Genomic DNA, 22,255 nt, shown 5'->3' with positions numbered 1-22,255 from the left:
TATAACCTTTATTTTTACAATTTTTACAGTTAATAATTGTAAATTTTACTGTATTTTTGAATTTCTTTTATGTCTGAGCATGAAATAAGAGAACTCAACGAGTTCATAAATTTTTTGCAAACCGTTTCTCACGAAGAACTAAGACCTTTACCTTCAATTACTATCGAAAAAAAGAAAATGAGTCAAATAGATATTGGTATGTTAAGATATCAAGCTGACAATATCCCTACTTTCGATGGCAATCCAAGACAACTCAATAGATTTATCACTGCTTGTGAGCATGTACTTCAAAACTTTCAAGATGCCACTAATTTAAATAATCCGATAAATTTAGCTTTAATTGATACAATTTTAATGAAACTGAGAGGTCGTGCAGCCGATCTCATATGCTCTAACTCAGATTTAAATTCATGGTTATTAATTAAAGACGCACTTTTAATAGCTTTTTCAGATCAGCGTAGTATTGAATGTTTGATACAAGATTTAATTTTATTAAAAATACGTAGAAATGAAAATCCTGTTCAATTTGGTATGAGAGTACAAGATGCTCGTTCACTCTTATTTTCAAAACTCAATACTTCCGTTGCAGATGAAAATGAACGTAGAATTAAGTTAGCACACTACGAAGATTTTGCCCTTAAAACATTTTTAAATGGATTACCTTACCAAATCCAACTTGTTGTTAGGCTAAGAAACCCTGACACTTTGGAAAAAGCAATTTCTTTAGTCGTAGAAGAAGAGAACTTTCTTTATTTTTCTCAAGGCAAGAATTTTCAACAAAACTATTCAAGACCGCCTACTTTACCACCCTTACCACCTCGAAATTTCCCACATTCTTCCAGGCATCAACCCCAACAACGACCATATACGAATATTCCAACCTCTAATTTTCCATATAGAAATGCTCCTCAACCGACCCCATTACCTCAAAATATTTTCAGATCTAATGTACCACAAGGTATTGGATCAATTCCCCAAAATTTGAATCGTTCAAATTTTCCTCAAGGCCCTGTTCATCTAGGCAATAACTTCCAAAATAGATCTCGTACTGACTCTATTTCACAGCCCCACCTTTTTAGAAGTAGTAACAGCTCTACTTTTAGACAACCCTTTCTACCCCCAAGTAGACCAAATAATTTTAATCCCCGAGCAAGTTCTATTATTCGAAGAAATCAACCTGAGCCTATGGATACAAGTTCTGGCAACACTATTATCCATAATAATTTGGAATCCGCTTACCCCGAATATTCAGAAAATAATTACTACGATCCTGATAATTATTTCAATGACCCCTATATTAATTTAAATTACAATTATTCTGATTATCACAGTGAAATTTTGTCGCCACATGCACAATTAACTGGTGCATTCCCAGAAACTCAATACGATGAACCTCATGATAGTTCATCACACGATCAAAGTCATCTACCTCATAGTTCCGATGAACCCTACAATTCATCTGAACAGCAAAATTTTCACGAAATCACAAACCACGAACCCGTAACATAATATACCTTAACAATATCAGATCAGATTTACCATACGTTTACATCCCAGAAATACAAGCTTATTTTTTAATTGACACTGGAAGCTCGAGAAGTTTGATGAGTCCGCAACTAGCATACAAATGTTTCAGGAATCACATTTCAAATGAGATATTTAATATACAGACGGCACACGCTAATTCCTTTCACGATAAAGTTGCTAACATCCCTATTTTTAAAATATTTAACACCCGTGGCTCACACAAATTTTATTTATTTAGCTTCTCTCAAAAATATGATGGATTGATTGGTACTGATCTATTAAAACAACTAAACGCTAAAATTGACCTAAAAAATAGTAAACTTTCTACACAAAACTCTGACATTCCAATAATTTTCGAAAACTCTAAAGAAATAACCAATAATAATTCCGACAATTTTTTTCAAAACTTTTCTATAATCATTTCACCAAGATCGCAAGAAGTTATTAAACTACCTGTGACTATTGAATCTGGTTTAGGAATTTTTGATTACATAAATTTCGAAAATGGAGTAGAAATTCCAAAAGCATTAGTAAACATTTCTAACTTTTACGCTTATACTATGGTCACTAATTCTAACGAGACCCCCGTCAAAATCAACATAAATAAATCATTTAACGTTGAACCAATAAATTCTTTAGACGTAAATTTTTGTCAAAAAATGGAAAGTGAACAAACTCTTACCATCGAACATGACAATTTATTAAAAGAAAATCTGAAAAATTTACGCTTACAACACTGTAATAAAGAAGAAAAAGAAAAGCTCAGAAAATTATGCTTTAATTTTAGAGACATCTTTTATTGTGACAAAATCCCATTAACTTTTACAAACCAAATTCAACACAAAATAAATTTAACAGACGAAAGCCCCATTTTCACTAAAACTTACCGCTACCCCGAGATTCACAAAAAAGAAGTCAAGGAACAAGTTTCTAAAATGCTAGATCAAGGAATTATTCGAAATTCAGTTTCTCCCTGGTCCAGTCCAATATGGATCGTTCCAAAAAAGCTTGATTCTTCTGGCAAACGCAAATGGAGAGTCGTTATAGATTTCAGGCGATTAAACGAGCGCACTGTAGGAGATAAATACCCCCTTCCCAATATTGCCGATATTCTGGACAAACTTGGTCGAAGTCAGTATTTTTCCACTTTAGATCTCGCCAATGGTTTCCACCAAATCGAGATGGATCCACATGATATTTCTAAAACCGCTTTTTCTACTGAGTCTGGACATTTTGAGTTTTGTCGAATGCCATTCGGTCTTAAAAACGCACCCTCCACCTTTCAGAGAGTGATGGATAACATCCTTCGTGGCCTCCAAAACGAAATCTGCGTAGTTTATCTCGATGACATAATAATATTTAGCACATCCCTTGAAGAACATCTTTCTCGTCTAAAACAAGTTTTTTCACGACTTCGTGAATCGAATTTTAAAGTTCAACTGGACAAATGCGAGTTTCTCAGGAAAGAAGTCCAATATCTCGGACATGTCGTTACATCCAATGGAGTCAAACCAAATCCAGATAAAATATCTGCTATCCAGAAATTTCCAATTCCCAAAAGTCCAAAAGAAATTAAAGCCTTTTTGGGTCTTCTAGGCTATTACAGACGTTTTATCAAAGACTTTGCAAAAATAACTAAGCCCATGACAGCTTGCTTAAAAAAAGATTCAAAAGTAGTTCATTCCCCTGAATTTATCCGATCTTTCGAGCATTGTAAACAACTGCTAATTAATGCCCCTATCCTTCAGTACCCCGATTTCGAAAAAACATTCATCCTTACCACCGATGCAAGTAATTTTGCAATAGGAGCCGTTCTTTCACAAGGCAACGTCCCAAATGACAAACCTGTAGCTTATGCCAGCCGCACACTTAATGATAGTGAATCCAGATATTCTACTATTGAGAAAGAACTTTTAGCAATAGTTTGGGCATGTAAATACTTCCGCCCTTATCTCTATGGAAAGAAATTTAAAATTTATAGCGATCATCGTCCTCTTGTTTGGCTTTTTAGTTTAAAAGAACCAAATAGTAAACTTATCAGATGGCGCCTCAAGCTTGAAGAGTTTGATTACGAAATAATCTATAAAAAAGGTACTCAAAACACCAATGCCGATGCCCTTTCCAGAATTCAAATAAACGCTTTAGAAAACGAAAGCATCATTAACAATCCAGGCGAAGTCAACAATGACATTTTAGATTTTTTGCGTAATATGGCTGAAAATCCTCTCGAAAATCATGATACAATTTATTCCCGCCCTTATCCACCTGAATCGCAATACTTTAACCCGCAACCATCGACAAGCACCAACTATAACTCCAACCCGACCATAAACCTTAATGAAAACGAACAACGAAAGTCCCCAAAAATTAAAATATTGCAAGATATTTTAATAAGACCAGCTAATAATAACACGAATTTAGAAGTCATAGACAATACCCCAACTTTGGCAACACCGCATTCATGCAGTGACCCTGATAATCTTAGTGAAGGAATTAAAATACTAGATGACATAATAAATAACAAACCACACCAAATGATAATCTCTAGACATTCCATAAACAAACTTGATGTTATACACGATAAGTTCGAACATCTAAAACTTCTTTTAGTAAAAATCCCTAAATCAAACGACCAACTAATATTTGATTTACTAAAAACCTACACCACCGGAAATAAAACATTTTATCTATATTTTTATGACGACTCACTTTATTTAGATTTTAACAGAGTGTATTTAAAAAATTTCTATAGCTCTGGACTGAAACTAATTAAGTGTACAAAAATAGTCACTAACATACGAGAATACGACCATAAAATATTATTAATAAAACACCAACATGAAGGCAAATGTAATCATAGAGGAATTAACGAAACTCTAGAACACCTTAAAAGAAATTACTATTGGCCCTCCATGAAAACAGATGTTACAAACTATATTAATGATTGCGAAACATGTCAACTCACTAAATATTCCAGAACAAAACCTTATGTTCCCCTGGTTCTAACCGAAACAGTAGGCAAACCTTTTGAGCTAATTCACATTGACGTATTTAAATTCGACAATCAAGACTTCCTAACATTAATTGACCCCTTTACAAAATTAGGACAAGCAATTCCAATTTTTGGAAAAACTGCTATCGAAATTTCTAATGCCCTAATAAAATATTTTTCATTTTATGGCATCCCCCAAAAAATTATAATGGACAATGGTTCCGAATTTAAGAATGAAACTGTACAAGAATTACTAAAAGCACACAAAATCAAAATACATTTTACTACACCACTCCATCATGAATCTAATTCACCTGTTGAAAGATTCCACTCGACTCTAATTGAACACCTGCGAATTCTTAGACACAAACATAAATCAGATAATGTATCTTCTTTAATGAATTACGCAATAATTGCCTATAATAATTCTATACACTCAACAACAAAGTTTACTCCCTTTGAACTAACACTTGGACATACTAATTGTAGAGATCCCTGCGATATTATAGAACCCACATTTTATAATGATTACGTTAACAATCACAAGGAAAAAGTCAAACACATTTACCAAAAAGTGACAGAAAACATCGATCAAACAAAAAGAAAAATCGTAGAAAAACATAACACTGCCGGACCAGAACAAACACAATTTAAAATAGGTCAAACTGTTTATATAGTTAACAACACTAGAAACAAAAAAGACAATAAGTTTAAAGGCCCCTACGAAATACTACAACTACTACAGCATAATAAAGTTAAAGTAAAAAATAAACAATCTAAAAAGGTAACAACAATTCACGTTAAAGAATTAAGAAAACCCCCTGTTGTTACAGAATCCTCACCTTCGTTGGAAGAGAACTAGCCCTTCCCCAATTCCATAACCTCAACCAGAACCCTGGACTACTACCACTTAAACTCGGCAATGCCCAAAACACAGCAGACTATTGGTCTTTTGTACAAATTTTTGACGTAAGTGACATAATCCAAGAAACCAAATACCTAGAACAGACTTTTATAAAACTAAAAGAATCAATTCATAAATTCTTTGACAATAACTCCTTTTTAAACTCCTATAATCTAGTCAATTCGTTAAGTGCTAAAGTAAACTTACAAATTGAACAACTAAATCCCTTATTTAACAACCGAAACAAACGTGGACTTATTAACGGTTTAGGTTCCATTATAAAAACCATAACTGGTAATCTCGCACAAGAAGATGCTGAAAAATATGACAAAGCTATTTTGGAAATCTCTAATAACCAAAATTCTCAAAAAACGTTTATAAAAGAGCAAATAACCATATCTAAAAAATCTGTCGAACATTTCGAAAGCATAAGCAAAAATTTGTCACATAATCAACGTATTTTAGAAAATCGTATAAAAAAACTAGAATTGGTGGTTAAACAAATGAATTTGAATAATACAAATACATACTCTTTCTTTTTAAGTGAAATACTTGTCTCTCAAGTGATAAATGCGTATCAAAATATATACGATATCTTGGATAACATCGAAATAGCGATTACATTCTCGAAATTAAATATATTTCACAGCTCTATAATCGACCCAAAAGAACTTCTAAATGAAATAAAATTAATTGGCCCTAACTTAAGTAAAACTAAGTTACCATTTGCAGCAACTTTAGAGAACATTTTACTATTCGAAAAAATTGTCGAAATTAAGGGTTATACAAAGGAAAACAAAATATTCTTTATAATAGAGGTACCTATAGTTGAACTTGAAAATTATGTACTATATCACCTCTACCCTTTGCCCGTACCCTTAAATTCCATTTACCAAATAATTATCCCTCAAAGTCAATACCTTATCCTAAATGAACACTCATATGTACTGTTCAATACCAAATGTCAAGAGGTAGCTACAGAAACCTACCTCTGCAAAGAAAACAGCCCTCTGAGCGTATCCGAGGATCCGCCATGTGAAGTACAAATGATGTTGTATTCAAAACATCCCTCAAATTGTCGAGCCATTCAAACCGAGGTCAAGTCTTTGAAAATCCAGAAGCTGGAACAAGAAAAATGGATAATTGTTTCACCCCAAAAAACCGTAGCTGTCCAACAATGTGGCCATAATAAAGAAAATATTCCAATCCAAGGCACCCTTGTCCTTGAGTTAAACCCTAGCTGCACCATACAAATTCAGGACTTCCAGATTAGAAGTTTCCACGATACAAACACCCATTTTCACAACATTGAATTACCCAAGTTGACCTTAGACTTAAATGTTCGCCCTAATGCTATTGATTTACAGCCCTTTGAACTCAATAGCTTAAACTTCGATGAACTTAAGAACATTCAAACCATGATGGACATCCAAGCCAAGAAAATGGAAGAAACCAGCCAAGGACCTGTCCATATAACAAATGTTAGCGTATGGACCATCATCTTGTATATCCTGATGACTACTGTAGCCGCCTTCCTGTTGCTGAGAAAGACAAGAAAATTAATCCAGACCAAAAGAAAACATCCCAACCAAACCACCACCACGACCAGTGACGACGAAGAAACCCTACAGAATCCGAGCCATATTGTCATATAATTCACCCCTGGGCTCATTTCTTAGGAGGGAGGAGTTACGGGTACCAACCCGCCACCTTATGCCGACCCTGCATACTTTATTTAGAAATAGCTTAGTTTGTATTGTCATCATTTTTAGAACGTATAAATATAATGTAATAGACAAGAGCAATAACAATTAATATAGTAATCGATGTAGTCATTATCTATCAATCAAGTTAGTTGTAAGTTAAGTTAGTCCCTGTTCTCAATAAATTTGTTTTTTAAAAAAGCAAATGCCGGTTGTTGTCCTTTAACTCGCGCGCGCCTCGTGGGCCGCGCCGTTGCTCGTATTCCGTTGCTAACATTACTCCGGTTTTAACAAAAGCTTAGTTAAAGTTTTCATTAATAATTTTTATGAAGATATTGATTATAAATTTTATAATTTATTTTAATTTTTATCAACATAAATTTTTGTTAATTTTATAAAGTGTAGTTAAGCGCATCTATTACTGGAATATACAAGAAAAAATTACTGTACTATTCATTTTTCGAATTTGTAAAGAATATGCCTTGTCTTCATTACCTTTGATTAGTGGGTTAGAAAGGGCGGAAAAAGTTTTTTCTCCACAAATAAAAAAATCTTCATTTGAAGAGAAAAGTCTTCCCGCCTTTTCTAACCCGCTATATTATAGCCACTCGATTTCAAGAATGGACTACTTACACATAAATGTTTAATAATTAAACTCGGTATTTATTGTTTTTGTTTTCCATTTGATGGATTAAATAAGGTTATATGTAGTATTTTATATTGTATGTTTTTATTTTCTTAGTGCTTCAACCTGAAATATTGGAAATCGGAAGTCCTTTTAAATCCATTGCTGTAGAAGTAATAGAAAATAAACAATTAGACTATTTAGATAAGGAAAAACAAATAAGAAGGGACCACATCCTAACAAATAAAGACGGACGTCAAAAGGAAAAAAATGGTGAAGAAGTATACGTACAACAAGAAGAGGAAGCGAAAACCAACTATGAGAATATGAAAAAAGAGAAAAAACCAACATACAAAAACGGAAAAGAGCCTGGTGGAGAAAAAGATCAGGAAGAAGGAAAAGATAGAAATAAACAACAAAAATATTACCAATATCAAGAGCAAGAAGAGAAAAACTTGATTTTTTCATCTTTAAAACCGATTGAGGTACCCAGTGCAGAAATAGATATTAAGGAGAAGCAACAAAAAATAGAAGAAAATAGGCAAAAAAAAATTTCACACCTTGATAAAGATTTATATAATAAAAAAGGAAAAACTAATTACCTGAAAAAACAAACATCTGCCGAACTATCTAGCCAGGTTCAAACGGTCGAAGAAGAGGCATATGAAACAACTTATAGGATTCCTGAAGAGATAGATGAAGAAGAACAAGAGACTTTTCAAGAAACGAGAAGATCCATCCCCAATAAGTTTAATAAAGAGCTCTATAATTTAAATCTAAATAAAACTGAGTCGACAAAAAATTTCTTGCCTACGTCTTTAAAAAAAGAACAGAGACAAACAAATATAGAAGAAAAAATAACTACTGAAAATTTTAAATTATTTGAAAGTGAAATGTCTATAGAATCTACAATGAAATCTCGTAACCAACCAATAACATATTTAGATGGAAAAAAGGAATCTATAGAGCAATTGCAAACACAAGGAGAGGAAACGGTAACAATTTTTAAAGAAAATACCTCTTTTGGCGAAAAAGGTGAATTTTCGGAAAGAGCTAAAGGAGATGGATTTTCGACAAAAAATATGCAAATATTTTCTTTATCCCCAAAAAAGAAAATGACATTACCTTTAGAGGAACAAGAAGAAAACTCAGAAACGAATAGCGAAGAAAATAGTACATCAGAGCATCCTAAAGACAAAATGAAACCATTTCATGAAGCCACAAAATTAAAAGAAGGAAAAGTGATTGCTGCATCCAAGAGTCCGAATGGAGGAGTCACTTTTAAAGAAAGAGAACAACAGCTATCTGAATCAAACTTAGAAGAAGAAGTAGAAAATACAATAGAAAATTTAGATTCTATAGTAACATATTCCAAGGAAATAAACTTAGTTACAGATCTGATTGAAAATGAAGAAACAGAAATTCAAAATTTCACATTAAATAAAAAAGAAAATGAAAATCTATCGGTGTTGGAGACAAAAAAAGAAAAACAAAAAAATAAAAAACATACAAAAAAGCTGACGAGAAAGTATGTGGAAGAACAAGAAATAACATCTTTAAAAGAACCATCTATAGGATTACACGAAAAAAAAATTAAGACTCTATTAACAGAGTTATTTACTAAAAAAAACGAAACAGAAATTACAACAGAAGGTTTTGAAAAAATAACTTCGTATAAACAAAAAAAGCACTCTACAGACTTTCAACAAGAAAAAAAAGAACAACTTCCAGAATCGGAACATCCACGAAAAATAAAAATTGTAGCCAAAATTTCTGAAGAATTTAAGCACGTTTCGAATTTTAAGATAGATACAGAGGCAGAGACTCGTAGAGAGTCCTTAAAATCTGAAGAAATATATCATGAAGAAAAAACGGAAGCACTAACAGACTACGCAGAAGAAAAACATTTCTATGTAAAAGGGCAAGAATATACAGAACTACTGCAACAAGAGAAAAAACAAAAAGAAAATATAAAAATTACATTGTTAAGAGAAAACGGACTACCTACAAAATTGGGAGACGAAAAAAGTGAATTAAAATATTTCGAAGAAAAAATATCTTTTAGTGAAAGTGGACAACCTTCAGATTTAGTTTCCGAAACAGAAAAAATATTTTCTACTGAAACAATAACAAAATATAAAGAAAATATACATGAACCTGACTGGGGTATATCCTCACTGGAACCAAGTGAAAAAGATCAAAGTATTGAAAAAGATCAATACGAAGATTCCCAACCTAAGTCTTTAACTGAAGAATTAGAAATTTCAAGTTTTAAAGGGGAAAGTTTTGAAAGAATACAAGAACCAAACGTCAAAGAAAATGAAAATAAATGGGAAACTGCTTGGACTTATTTTTCTTTGGGACCCTTCAAAACATCAAATGAGGAACAAGATATTGGAGATGGAATAAAGAACACTAATGAAAAAATTACAAAATCAAGTGGTCAAGTAAAGCCAGTTGAAGTACCAAATAAAAAAAATAAAGAAATAAAAAATACACATTTGACAATTAATAAGACCAAAAGTTTAAAAGCCATAACTACTCAATACTATGGACAAAAACAAAAACCCGATTGGACTTTTTTTTCTTTAGGTTCAGGTCAGATATCTAATGAAAAAGTCTTTGAGGAGAAAAAAAAAGAAAGAATTAGAAAAAATAATACAGTAACTACAATTGATTTCACTTTAGGCTGGGAAGAGGAAGAAAGACAGAATGAACAAAATGAAGACGAATTTGTCTTTGGATTGCAAACTCAAATTAATAGGATTTCTCAAAATACTCGAGAAGAAGAAATCAAAAGTTTAGTAGAGAAGCCAGATGCTAAAACACAGCATGTTATTGAAAAGTGGTATTATTCCAATTCTAACATTAGTAGTCCAGGACTAACCGCATCTATCGGTTATAATGAAGAACTTAACACTTTGTTGGAAGAAATATCTATGGAGAATAAAGGTTATTTAATTACTACTGAGAAAACGCTTCACCCATTAAATAAGGAGTTTCAAAAACTATTTTCATTAAATGAAGCTAAAACGACAAAAAAGATAATTCATAAAACACAACCTTACATAATTTTACCGAAATATTTTTCGAGCTATATACACGCTTCTAATGTCGATAATGAATCGTTAGGAAATGAAGGAGGACCGCCACCAAAAGAAATAACTTCTGTAGAACATACAAGCGAAGCTGTAGCATTGCTAGATAAAGCACAAGAAATAACAGTTCCTACAAAAATATTCGAAAATAATATATCATTTAAAAGCACTGAGGGTGAAGGTGAAGAGGAAGAAGAAATAGAAGAAAAAAGTACATCAGAAAATCCCAAAGAGAAATTATTATCCTTTAATAAAAAAGAACAACCGTTTGAATTAGAAGAAAAAAAGAAAACAAAAACTATCGCGACGTACGACTTACAAGCCGAAATCTTAACACAAACCCTTGAAAAAATAACTTCGTACAAAAAACAAAAAGAAAATACGAAAGTATTGGAGGAAAAAAAAGAGATGAACGTCGAGAAAGAAGTGGAAAAAAAACACGAAGAGCTAAATAAGAAAGAACAAAACAAATATGTCGAAGAAAAAACAGTAGAAAATCCTAAAGAAAAAACAACATTTTTAAAACAAAAAGAACAAATGCTATCTTTAACAGAAATCCGTAAGAGAATAACTTTAAATAGAGATGAAAAAGGAAGTACAAAAATAATGGACGAAAAAGAAGCAAAAGACAAAGGCGAAGAGGAAAAAAATGAAGGAGAAAAGATGCCAAATATAGTAGAATATTCCACAGATGAAGCAATGTCCAATGACAAAATAAACTATGGTAATGAATTGGAGGAAACAGAGAAATATACTATAAAAACAATATTAGTAACAGAAAAACAGTCTGAAGACTTACAGGAGAAAGGAAAAGAAAAAGAGAACACAAACGTCGAGGAAACAGAATTTGAATATCTTAATGAAAATATTACACTTTTTAATGAAAATCCTACCACAGTGGTGTTAAATAAAGATCAAGAGGAAAATTTAACAAAATTGTTTGAAAAACTTACTTTATATAAAGAAAGCACGGAAAATACAAAACTGATGAATGTAAATGATAAAGAAAAGGAAAATGATGAACAACAGGAACAAATAAATAAAGATCAGGTACAAAATGAAGTCGAATATCCGAACGCAAAGAACTTTTCTAAAGAACTAGAGGAAGACAAAGAAAGATATACTAGGGACACGATATTAATAAAAGAAAAACAATATGATGAAGGATATCAGAGTACAAATGTCGAAAAAGAAGAAGGAGATTTACAGTATAGAACATATTTGAAAGAAAAAGAGCAATATACAAAAAAAAACAAAAATACAAAAATTGCAAAAACAAATCCAGAAGAGGAAATATATGTTGAAGAAATAGAAGAGCACAGTAAAATAGGAAAAGTAGCTAATACAGGAACTAAGCCAGAACATTTCAATCTAAAAATATCATCTTTTAATAAAACAGAACCCATTACAGACCTTTTAAATGAGGAAAAACAAGCGAAAACTTCAACAACATCATCAAATATAGTACAAGACAGAAAGAAAGAACATATAAATAAAGGTTATTTAATTACTACTGAGAAAACGCTTCACCCATTAAATAAGGAGTTTCAAAAACTATTTTCATTAAATGAAGCTAAAACGACAAAAAAGATAATTCATAAAACACAACCTTACATAATTTTACCGAAATATTTTTCGAGCTATATACACGCTTCTAATGTCGATAATGAAGCGTTAGAAAATGAAGGAGGACCGCCACCAAAAGAAATAACTTCTGTAGAACATACAAGCGAAACTGTAGCATTGCTAGATAAAGCACAACAAATAACGGTTCCTACAAAAATATTCGAAAATAATATATCATTTAAAAGCACTGAGGGTGAAGGTGAAGAGGAAGAAGAAATAGAAGAAAAAAGTACATCAGAAAATCCCAAAGAGAAATTATTATCCTTTAATAAAAAAGAACAACCGTTTGAATTAGAAGAAAAAAAGAAAACAAAAACTATCGCGACGTACGACTTACAAGCCGAAACCTTAACACAAACCCTTGAAAAAATAACTTCGTACAAAAAACAAAAAGAAAATACGAAAGTATTGGAGGAAAAAAAAGAGATGAACGTCGAGAAAGAAGTGGAAAAAAAACACGAAGAGCTAAATAAGAAAGAACAAAACAAATATGTCGAAGAAAAAACAGTAGAAAATCCTAAAGAAAAAACAACATTTTTAAAACAAAAAGAAAAAATGCTATCTTTAACAGAAATCCGTAAGAGAATAACTTTAAATAGAGATGAAAAAGGAAGTACAAAAATAATGGACGAAAAAGAAGCAAAAGACAAAGGCGAAGAGGAAAAAAATGAAGGAGAAAAGATGCCAAATATAGTAGAATATTCCACAGATGAAGCAATGTCCAATGACAAAATAAACTATGGTAATGAATTGGAGGAAACAGAGAAATATACTATAAAAACAATATTAGTAACAGAAAAACAGTCTGAAGACTTACAGGAGAAAGGAAAAGAAAAAGAAAACACAAACGTCGAGGACACAGAATTTGAATATCTTAATGAAAATATTACACTTTTTAATGAAAATCTGACCACAGTGGTGTTAAATAAAGATCAAGAGGAAAATTTAACAAAATTGTTTGAAAAACTTACTTTATATAAAGAAAGAACGGAAAATACAAAACTGATGAATGTAAATGATAAAGAAAAGGAAAATGATGAACAACAGGAACAAATAAATAAAGATCAGGTACAAAATGAAGTCGAATATCCGAACGCAAAGAACTTTTCTAAAGAACTAGAGGAAGACAAAGAAAGATATACTAGGGACACGATATTAATAAAAGAAAAACAATATGATGAAGGATATCAGAGTACAAATGTCGAAAAAGAAGAAAGAGATTTAGAGTATAGAACATATTTGAAAGAAAAAGAGCAATATACAAAAAAAAACAAAAATACAAAAATTGCAAAAACAAATCCAGAAGAGGAAATATATGTTGAAGAAATAGAAGAGCACAGTAAAATAGGAAAAGTAGCTAATACAGGAACTAAGCCAGAACATTTCAATCTAAAAATATCATCTTTTAATAAAACAGAACCCATTACAGACCTTTTAAATGAGGAAAAACAAACGAAAACTTCAACAACATCATCAAATATAGTACAAGAAAGAAAGAAAGAACAACAGCAGCAAACAAAAAGAGAACAAGAACAAAATGAAGAAGAATATTTTGAAAAAGATATATCGTATCATAATGCCCTCACAAAACCTGTTAAAGACAAACAAGGACAGGAATATCCTAAAGAAAAAGCTACGTTAAAAAAAGATTATACAAAATTAAAAGAAAAAGGGAAAATAATAGAAAATCCCAAAAAAGATAAAATTTTTAAAGAAGAAAAAAAATTCACTAAATCAAAAATTAAAATAAAGGTCAATATTGCAACAGGGCAACTTAAAGTTAATACAGTATCTTTTGGGCAAATAAAAAAAGCTACAGAGTTCAGAGAAGAAGAACAAGTAGAAAAAGATGAAAGTAAAGAGAAAAGTCACAGACAAAAGACACAGACTGCACCAGAAACTTTATATGAAATTGAAGGAGTACCTACGAACGCGCTTTTAGAAGAAGAAGAACTAGAAACTGCGATAGAAAATAATAAAAGCATAATAAACATTACACAGGAAATAAAAGAATATGTCGAACAGATAGAGAAAAAAGATGATGAGAAAATTAAGAAGACCTCAAAAAACAAAGAAAAAGTAGAAGAAAATAATTCCGTGAATATAGTAGAATATCCCACAGACGAAGTAATGTCCAATAAAAAATACGTTAATGAATTAGAGGAGGACACAGAAAGATATACTGTAAATACAATATTAATAACAGAAAAACAGTTTGAAGATTCACAGAAGAAAAAAAAAGAAAAAGGGAATACAAACGTCGAGGAAAAAGAATTTGAATATCTTAAAGAAGATACTACATTTCTTAATGAAAATCTGACTACAGAGCTGTTAAATAAAGAGCAAGAAAAAAATTTAACAAAATCGTTTAAAAAAATTACTTTACATAAAGAAAGAACGGAAAATACCAAACTGATGAATGTAAATGAAACAGAAAAAGCTAAACCAGAACAAATAAATAAAGTACAGGTACACAATAAAGTCGAATATCCGAACGCAAAGAAATTTTCTAAAGAATTAGAGGGGGAAAAAGAAAGGTATACTATGGACACGATATTAATTAAAGAAAAACAACATGATGAACGATATCGGAGTACAAATGTCAGACAGATAGAAAAAAATAATGATGACACAGGTAGGAAGAGCTCAAAAAATAAAGAAATAGTAGAAGATCTTAATTACGTGAAAACCATGCAAGAATATGGCCGGAAACCTGGCTTGACTTTTTATTCTTCAAACCCACTGGAAGTATCAGCGGAAAAACAAGATATTGAAAAAAAAGAACAAAATGAAGAGAGAAAGTCGTCAAGTAAAAAAACAAACTTTTTGAATAAGGAAAATAAATTTAATCTCAAAAGCACTAAATTCCTTATAAATGGGCAAAAACCTAAATGGAGTTTTTTTTCTTTGGAACAAAAAGATGCTCATGGGAAGAAACAACAAGAGGGAAGTGAAAAAAATATTTTTCTAAGTAGCACTGTTTATGATTTAGGTTGGGAAGATAAAGAACGAAAGCATGAGCAGGAAGAAAATGAATTAGAAACTGAAGGAATGCCTACGAAGGCGCTTTTAGAAGAAGGGGAAATAGAAACTGCGATAGAAAATAATAAAAGCTTAATAAACATTACTCAGGAATTAAAAGAATATGCCGAACAGTTAAAGAAAAAAGATGATGAGAAAAATAAGAAGACCTCAAAAAATAAAGAAATAATAGAAGAAATTAATTACGTGAAAACCACCCAAGAACATGGCCGAGAACCTGAGTGGACTTTTTATTCTTTAAGCCCACTTGAGGTACCAATGGTGAAACAAGATATTGAAGAGGAAGAACAAAATGAAGACAAAAAGTCGTCAATTAAAAATACAAACTTTCTAAATGAGGCAAATAAATTAAAAGTCAAAAGCACTAAATTTCACACAAATTGGCAACAACCTAGATGGAGTTTTTTTTCTTTGGAACAAAAAGATAGTCATGAGGAGAAACAACAAGAGGGACGTGAAAAACAATTTTTTCTAAGTAGTACTGCTTATGCTTTAGGATGGGAAAATGAAGAACGAAAGCATGAACAGGAAGAAAATGAATTAGAAACATATAACTTAAACCAAATTGGTAGAAGCTTTGAACAGACTCAGGGAAAGAAAAGTGAAGAAATAGTGCAATCTCAGGGAAAAAAAATACAATCCTCCCAAAAAGTACAAAAAAATTTACCCTCCGAAATAAATGGATTAAATTATTTTTCTGATGTTACTGAAGCAGGACATTACACCCATATTGGCACTAGTCCAATCTTAACTATTTCTATCCTATTTAATAAGGAAATTAATACTTTAACGGAGCAAATTTTTATCAAGAATAAGGATATATCGTATACTACAGAAAAAACACTTCACTTTTTAAATAAGGAATTTAAAGAACTGTTTGAGCTCAATGAAGGAGTTATAATAAATATAACTAAAGAAACCAAACCATATATAATTTTAGAACAATTTTCTTTAAGTAGTGATAATGATAAGATCTTAGAAAAAGAAGTAGAAATAGTAGAAATTTCTACGAAAGAGCCAACGCCTTTCTCTGAAGGAATGGACAACACAACCGACCTTTTAAAAAAGATAGAAAATGAAGAAGAAAAAGAAGAAAAAGAAGGAGAAGAAGAAAAAGAAGAAGAAGAAGAAGAAAAGGAAGGAGAAGAAGAAGAAAATATGAATTTAAAAGAAAAAGAAGAAAAATATAAAAAATTAACCAAAATTTTTAAAAAAGGAACATCTTTTGAAACTATGCAGGAACCCACGCCAGCTGAAAAAACTATAGCTGACAATATCAAACAACAATTAAGTTTTAAAAATCTGGAAAAGCCTACTAAATCAAATAAAGAAATGAAGACAAGAGCTACAGAAAAACTTTTTGTATCTCAGATAACCTTTTCCAACAAAACAAAAGAGCCATTTGGAAAAAATAAAAAAGAAAAAACTATGGCAGAAACTCTTGAAGATGAGGATGAATATGAGGAGAAGCAAAAGGAAAGGGGAAAAGAAACGGAAACTATGAAATCTTGGGAAATGAGTACTTTTGAGATAACTGCATTAGTGAAAGAAGCTTCTCCTAATAAAACTGAAAGTGATTCTGAATTGTCAGAAGAAGGGCAAAAAGAAAAGGAAACTATAATAGAGGAAACGTTAATGGATAAGAAAAAGTTGGAAATCAAAACGGAAACTTTTGGTAAAGCGTCGTCTTCTTTGGAAAAAGTTGAACATAGACAGGCAAAAACAAGCCAAGAGGAAATTAAGTATTCGACAGGTAAGTCATTTTTAATTTACTTAAATTCAGATCATATGCAATCGATGTGCGGATATGACATACTGTACTTGTCAAGAAAATTGACAAAATCAATATGACATAATTTTCAACAAATATTTCCTGAAATATCCTTAAATGCATATTTTTTGTTATTTTTTTTTAAATATGTTTATCCTTAAAAAAAACTAATTTGAGATAGGTAAGCTATTTCTATATTTTGTTTATCTATGAGAAATTTTCGTATATTGTAACCAAACTATCATTTCAACATAGTCTTCTGTAAAAAGCCATTTAATCACAAACAATATTTTAGGATTAGAAAAGGACATATATATATCAAAATTTATCCAAATGTCTGAAGAAGAAAATAATGAAGAAAGTTCAGCAGCAACAGAACAGGATTTGAATTCGACTCCTGAAAATTCAAGTTCTGCAAACAATGAAGAAGAAACGAGTCTCGAGGAAAAAGAACCTTCAGTTGCAGAATATAAGGATGAGGAATCTCAGTCGACGGATTCCAATAAAAGTAGTGAAGTAATTAGAGAAAAAGAAGTGGACGAAACCTTAGTCGAAAACGAACAGTCAACTCTAGAAGACCAGACGGAGAGTATCAATTCAGTAGAACCTACAGAAGAAAACAAAGACTTAAATACTGAAGAGTTGGCAGAGAGTCGTGATGAAAATGATTTATCAACTGTAAGGGAACAAGACACAGCAGTTCAAAATGGTGAGGAAGATATAATGGAGAAGTTCGAAAAGAATAATGCACTTGAAGAAAACCCATCAACTGCTGAAGGGCCGGAAGAGAGTCTTAAAACAATTGAGCACGAAGAAGATATTAATGAAAATACGAAAGCAATGGCAAATGAAGAGGAAGGACTTTCTATTGAAAAAAGTCAGGTGGAAGGTGTAGAGACAACCGAATCGAAAGAAAAAGAAGAAGCAGAAGAGAACACAATAAAAGGAGACGAATCATTAGAAAAAAGTTCTGAAGCGATAGATGTTGAGAAAAATGGTGAAGAAGAAATAACGAAAATGAGAATAGAAGTAACGTCTCCGGAAGAAGTATTCGAGTCTATAGAGTCTTCTAAATTACAAGAAACTAATGCCGAAGAGGGAGAAACAGTAGCAGGAGAAGAGGAAAAAATTGAAATAGACACAAAGTCAGCCATAGTAAGTCAAAATGAAATTGAAGAAAGCTCTGAAATAGCACAGCAAGAGAGTGAAGACATTATACTGACCACGATAGAGGGCAAAGAAGAGAGTACCGATCAAGTAGAATTCAAAGAGAAAACTTCAATTGAAGAAGATTTTAAAGAGACTTTTCAATTGAAAACCGAAGAGCAAATTGAAGAAGGAAATGTGAATAATAACGCTGATAAGGAAATAAATGAGAGCACAGACAATTCCGAGCAGATCTCTAAAGACAATGAGACTCTACAAGAAATAACTGCTGAAGTAGAGAATACACTGGGGGTTAAAGAAACTGTGGAATCCAATAATACAGAAGAAGAAAGTGGAAAAGTAGATAAAAATGATGACGAAAGTTCAGAGACAGAGAAATTTCAAAATGAATCTATACCTAAAACTTTACACGCTAATTTCGTGGCTACAACTATTGAAATAGAAAAAGATCCGCTTGGTCATACTGGAACACATTGTGAGTTTTGCGACACTACTTTAACCACTATTACAAGCTTGGATAATGCTGCTTCAGCAAAATCAAAGGCTAACTCTAATATTCACACAACTACAGAAATTGAAAAAAACGCTATTGGATTTAAGACAACTCCTTGCGAGTTTTGTTTTTCCTCCGAAACAATCGGACCTGAGGCAACAAAAAAAAGCGACTTAGAATTAGAAGCGACTAAGCAAACCCAAGAAACAGAAGAAGAGACATCAGAAGAATCTCAAAAAATAGAAGTAGAAGTATCAAAAGAAACTAACCAAACAGAACAAGAGACATCAGAAAAAACTCAAGAAGCAGAGCAAACGATATTAAAAGAAAACAAAGAAATAGAGGAACAAAAAACAAATGAAACGGAACAAGTAGAGAAAAAAACGTCAGAAGAAATTGCAGAAGAAGATACATCGGAAGAAAAAGAGAAAGACCGAGAAACGCCAGAACAAACAAATGAAACAAAGGAAGAAATAAAGTCTACAGAAGTTATAGCAACGAAAGGTAATTTTTTTATTTAATAAGCAATTGCATCTTAACATTCAAGGTCTTAAGAATAACATTTTTGGAACAGATATATTTAGTCTTTTTCAGCGACATAGTTTAAAGTTTTGCAGCAAAATTTTTTCATGTATGATTTACCTGTAAATACCTAAAATACCTACCAATAAGGCTTCTAAAAAATATTATGACTTTTCAAACTTGAGACTCATTAAATACGGCAAACATTTAAAAGTATATTTTATTGTAAATAAATAAAATATATTATGTTTGAAATAGAGGAAACGGAACAAGTAGAGAAAAAAACATCAGAAGAAATTGCAGAAGAAGATACATCGGAAGAAAAAGAGAAAGACCGAGAAACGCCTGAACAAACAAATGAAACAAAGGAAGAAATAAAGTCTACAGAAGTTATAGCAATGAAAGGTAATTTTTTTATTTAATAAGCAATTGCATCTTAACATCCAAGGTCTTAAGAATAACATTTTTGGAACAGAGATGTTTAGTCTTTTTCAGCGACACAGTTTAAAGTTTTGCAGCAATATTTTTTCATGTATGATTTACCTGTAAATACCTAAAAAACCTACCAATAAGGCTTCAAAAACATATTATGACTTTTCAAACTTGAGACTCATTGAATACGGCAAACATTTAAAAGTATATTTTATTGTAAATAAATAAAATATATTATGTTTTGAAATAGAGGAAAGAAGTGGTCTTTCATATTTATCAATTATTTAGAAATCATTCTGATAGAGCACCTAAGATAAAATTGCATGTTTTTTACTATTAAATATATTACTTTTTCTTATTTAAATACATTTCTAACATTACAATATATATATTTTTTTTTAGGAGAACAAACAGAAGAACATAAGCCCATTGTTTATGTAATAAATGATTCAAACTTAGATAAAAAATTAAACGATATAGCTATAGAAAATATTATTGGTCACCCGGTTGACGAGATTGAGTTAAGATATATTGAACTGAATAAGCCTTCCAAAAATATAACCATAGATGAAAATCTTTTTGAACAGTGTAAAGAAATCGACTTTGAAAATGGTAAAAAGTGTTTTTGTAATATGCAGGCTTACGTTAACCATTTAACGGAAAAAATTAATCATAATGAAGTAATAGATCCGCAAAAAAGCTACTGCAATGCATTTGTCAAGTTTAAATCCGGAATAGTTATTAAACATTCAAAAAAGGTGAGAAGGAGGAGAGGCTTAATCCATATGGATGACATAAGGAAAAAATTGGATACAATTGAACATGATGGCATTGAAGATTTGTTTGAAAGAAAATACGCATTAAAATTAACGGGTAAATTTTGTTTTTATTAATTTTTTGATGTTATTGGATATTTACGGAGGATTTTAGGTGGCTATAATTAAAACATAATATGTTTAATTTGCTTAATACCTGCCTTATATATCAAAGCCACTTAAGGCCATCTAAGACCCTCCTAAAATATGCACTATTTTCGCGCATATGCACTTACTTTGTTAAGTAATTAATAAAAAGAATTATATTTATTCACACTTTTTAATTATGTTCAATTTTAGAATTCAATATATACTGTTTGCCAACTGAAAATGTAAGAATTAGTTGTTTGGGAAAGAAGAACAGTAATTCAACGATAAAAGATTTTTTTTGGAAGTTTTATCCGTTATTTTCGACAGAAGGTAAAATAAATATACTATTATTATATAATAATTAAATTAGTACAAGGTTTAGGAGTCTGGTATTAGTTCATTTAACCCGACGTTTTAAGACTTTTGAGATGCATAATAGTCATAAAGAATTTTTTGTGACTATTATATGATATAACTATCTGTGAAAACTAAATTATTAATTTAGTCTTTTTCAGATATCCCTAAAGAGCATTCTATGTAGTCTACAGATCCGCTATTTAATTTGACCTTATCTTGATACTTAAAGTATGAAACTTATTATCCAAAAAATACGTATCAATTGCTTTACTTTAGTCCCTTTAAGTTCAGTTTGCAATATAAAATAAACCGCAGACACATCACTAGCATACGTTAAAAACGAATATGCCCAGCCAATGAGAACATTCCGGCACCACAGAGGCGTGGCTGGCATACCGCCAAAATTCAAAATACGAATTTTTCAATGCATGTAGTTGACCAGCAAGATTTGGCATTTCTAACCTATATATTTGCTAATATAGGACTTTGTTTTAGGAGGCATTTATATTTTAGATGGAAAAAGAAATACGATATGCATATAAAAGACGCCCAATAAAGAAATATTTGTAGCTGTTATAGATTAGTAAATTAATGATTTTTTTATATATATTTACAGCGTGATCATATAGTAGAGATAATATAGATCAAGATTTTTAAGAATATGAAAATAGGTAATTTATTAATAGTTGCCAAATTTGATTTTTATAGATATCTATGTAGTACCTTATTGAAATCATTTTATTATGATAGCGATAGAGGTATGAAAGCCATATCCATTATTACTGGCAATAGTTGATAGATAGGGTCAGAAATTAAAAAAAAGCAGAAACCAGTCATCATCAGGTCACTAAGTATTTCTAGGGTTCTTTAGTTGAAGTTTAAACTTGGGAATAGGGAATTGAGTACTTCAAAGTTTGTATTTTTTGTTTGGTATTTTAGCTTGTTTTATAGATTTTTTTTATAGTATGATATTAAAATTTAGTATGAAAAAACCTCTTACATGTCATATTTCTATGATAAATACCTATAATTTATAATTTTCATAATATAATAATTGACAATGAACGTTTGAAGTTTATTTAAATAGCCAA

General features: G+C 31.1%; 1 protein-coding gene across 1 annotated transcript in view; it reads left to right on the top strand.

Moving 5' to 3' along the window:
- LOC126735620 (uncharacterized) overlaps positions 1 to 22,255 on the top strand; it is a 113,745-nt gene that overhangs the window by 86,832 nt on the left and 4,658 nt on the right. Inside the window, exons 7-11 of the mRNA XM_050439677.1 lie at positions 7,869 to 17,270; positions 17,584 to 19,452; positions 19,729 to 19,875; positions 20,305 to 20,775; positions 21,018 to 21,137. Coding sequence (XP_050295634.1) covers positions 7,869 to 17,270; positions 17,584 to 19,452; positions 19,729 to 19,875; positions 20,305 to 20,775; positions 21,018 to 21,137 — 12,009 coding nt within the window. The remainder of the gene's footprint in view (positions 1 to 7,868; positions 17,271 to 17,583; positions 19,453 to 19,728; positions 19,876 to 20,304; positions 20,776 to 21,017; positions 21,138 to 22,255) is intronic.

Source organism: Anthonomus grandis, chromosome 4, assembly GCF_022605725.1.
Source record: "Anthonomus grandis grandis chromosome 4, icAntGran1.3, whole genome shotgun sequence".
Classification (NCBI taxonomy): domain Eukaryota; kingdom Metazoa; phylum Arthropoda; class Insecta; order Coleoptera; family Curculionidae; genus Anthonomus; species Anthonomus grandis.
Note: the sequence above shows the minus strand (reverse complement) of the source record. Positions and strands in the feature narration are given on the sequence as shown.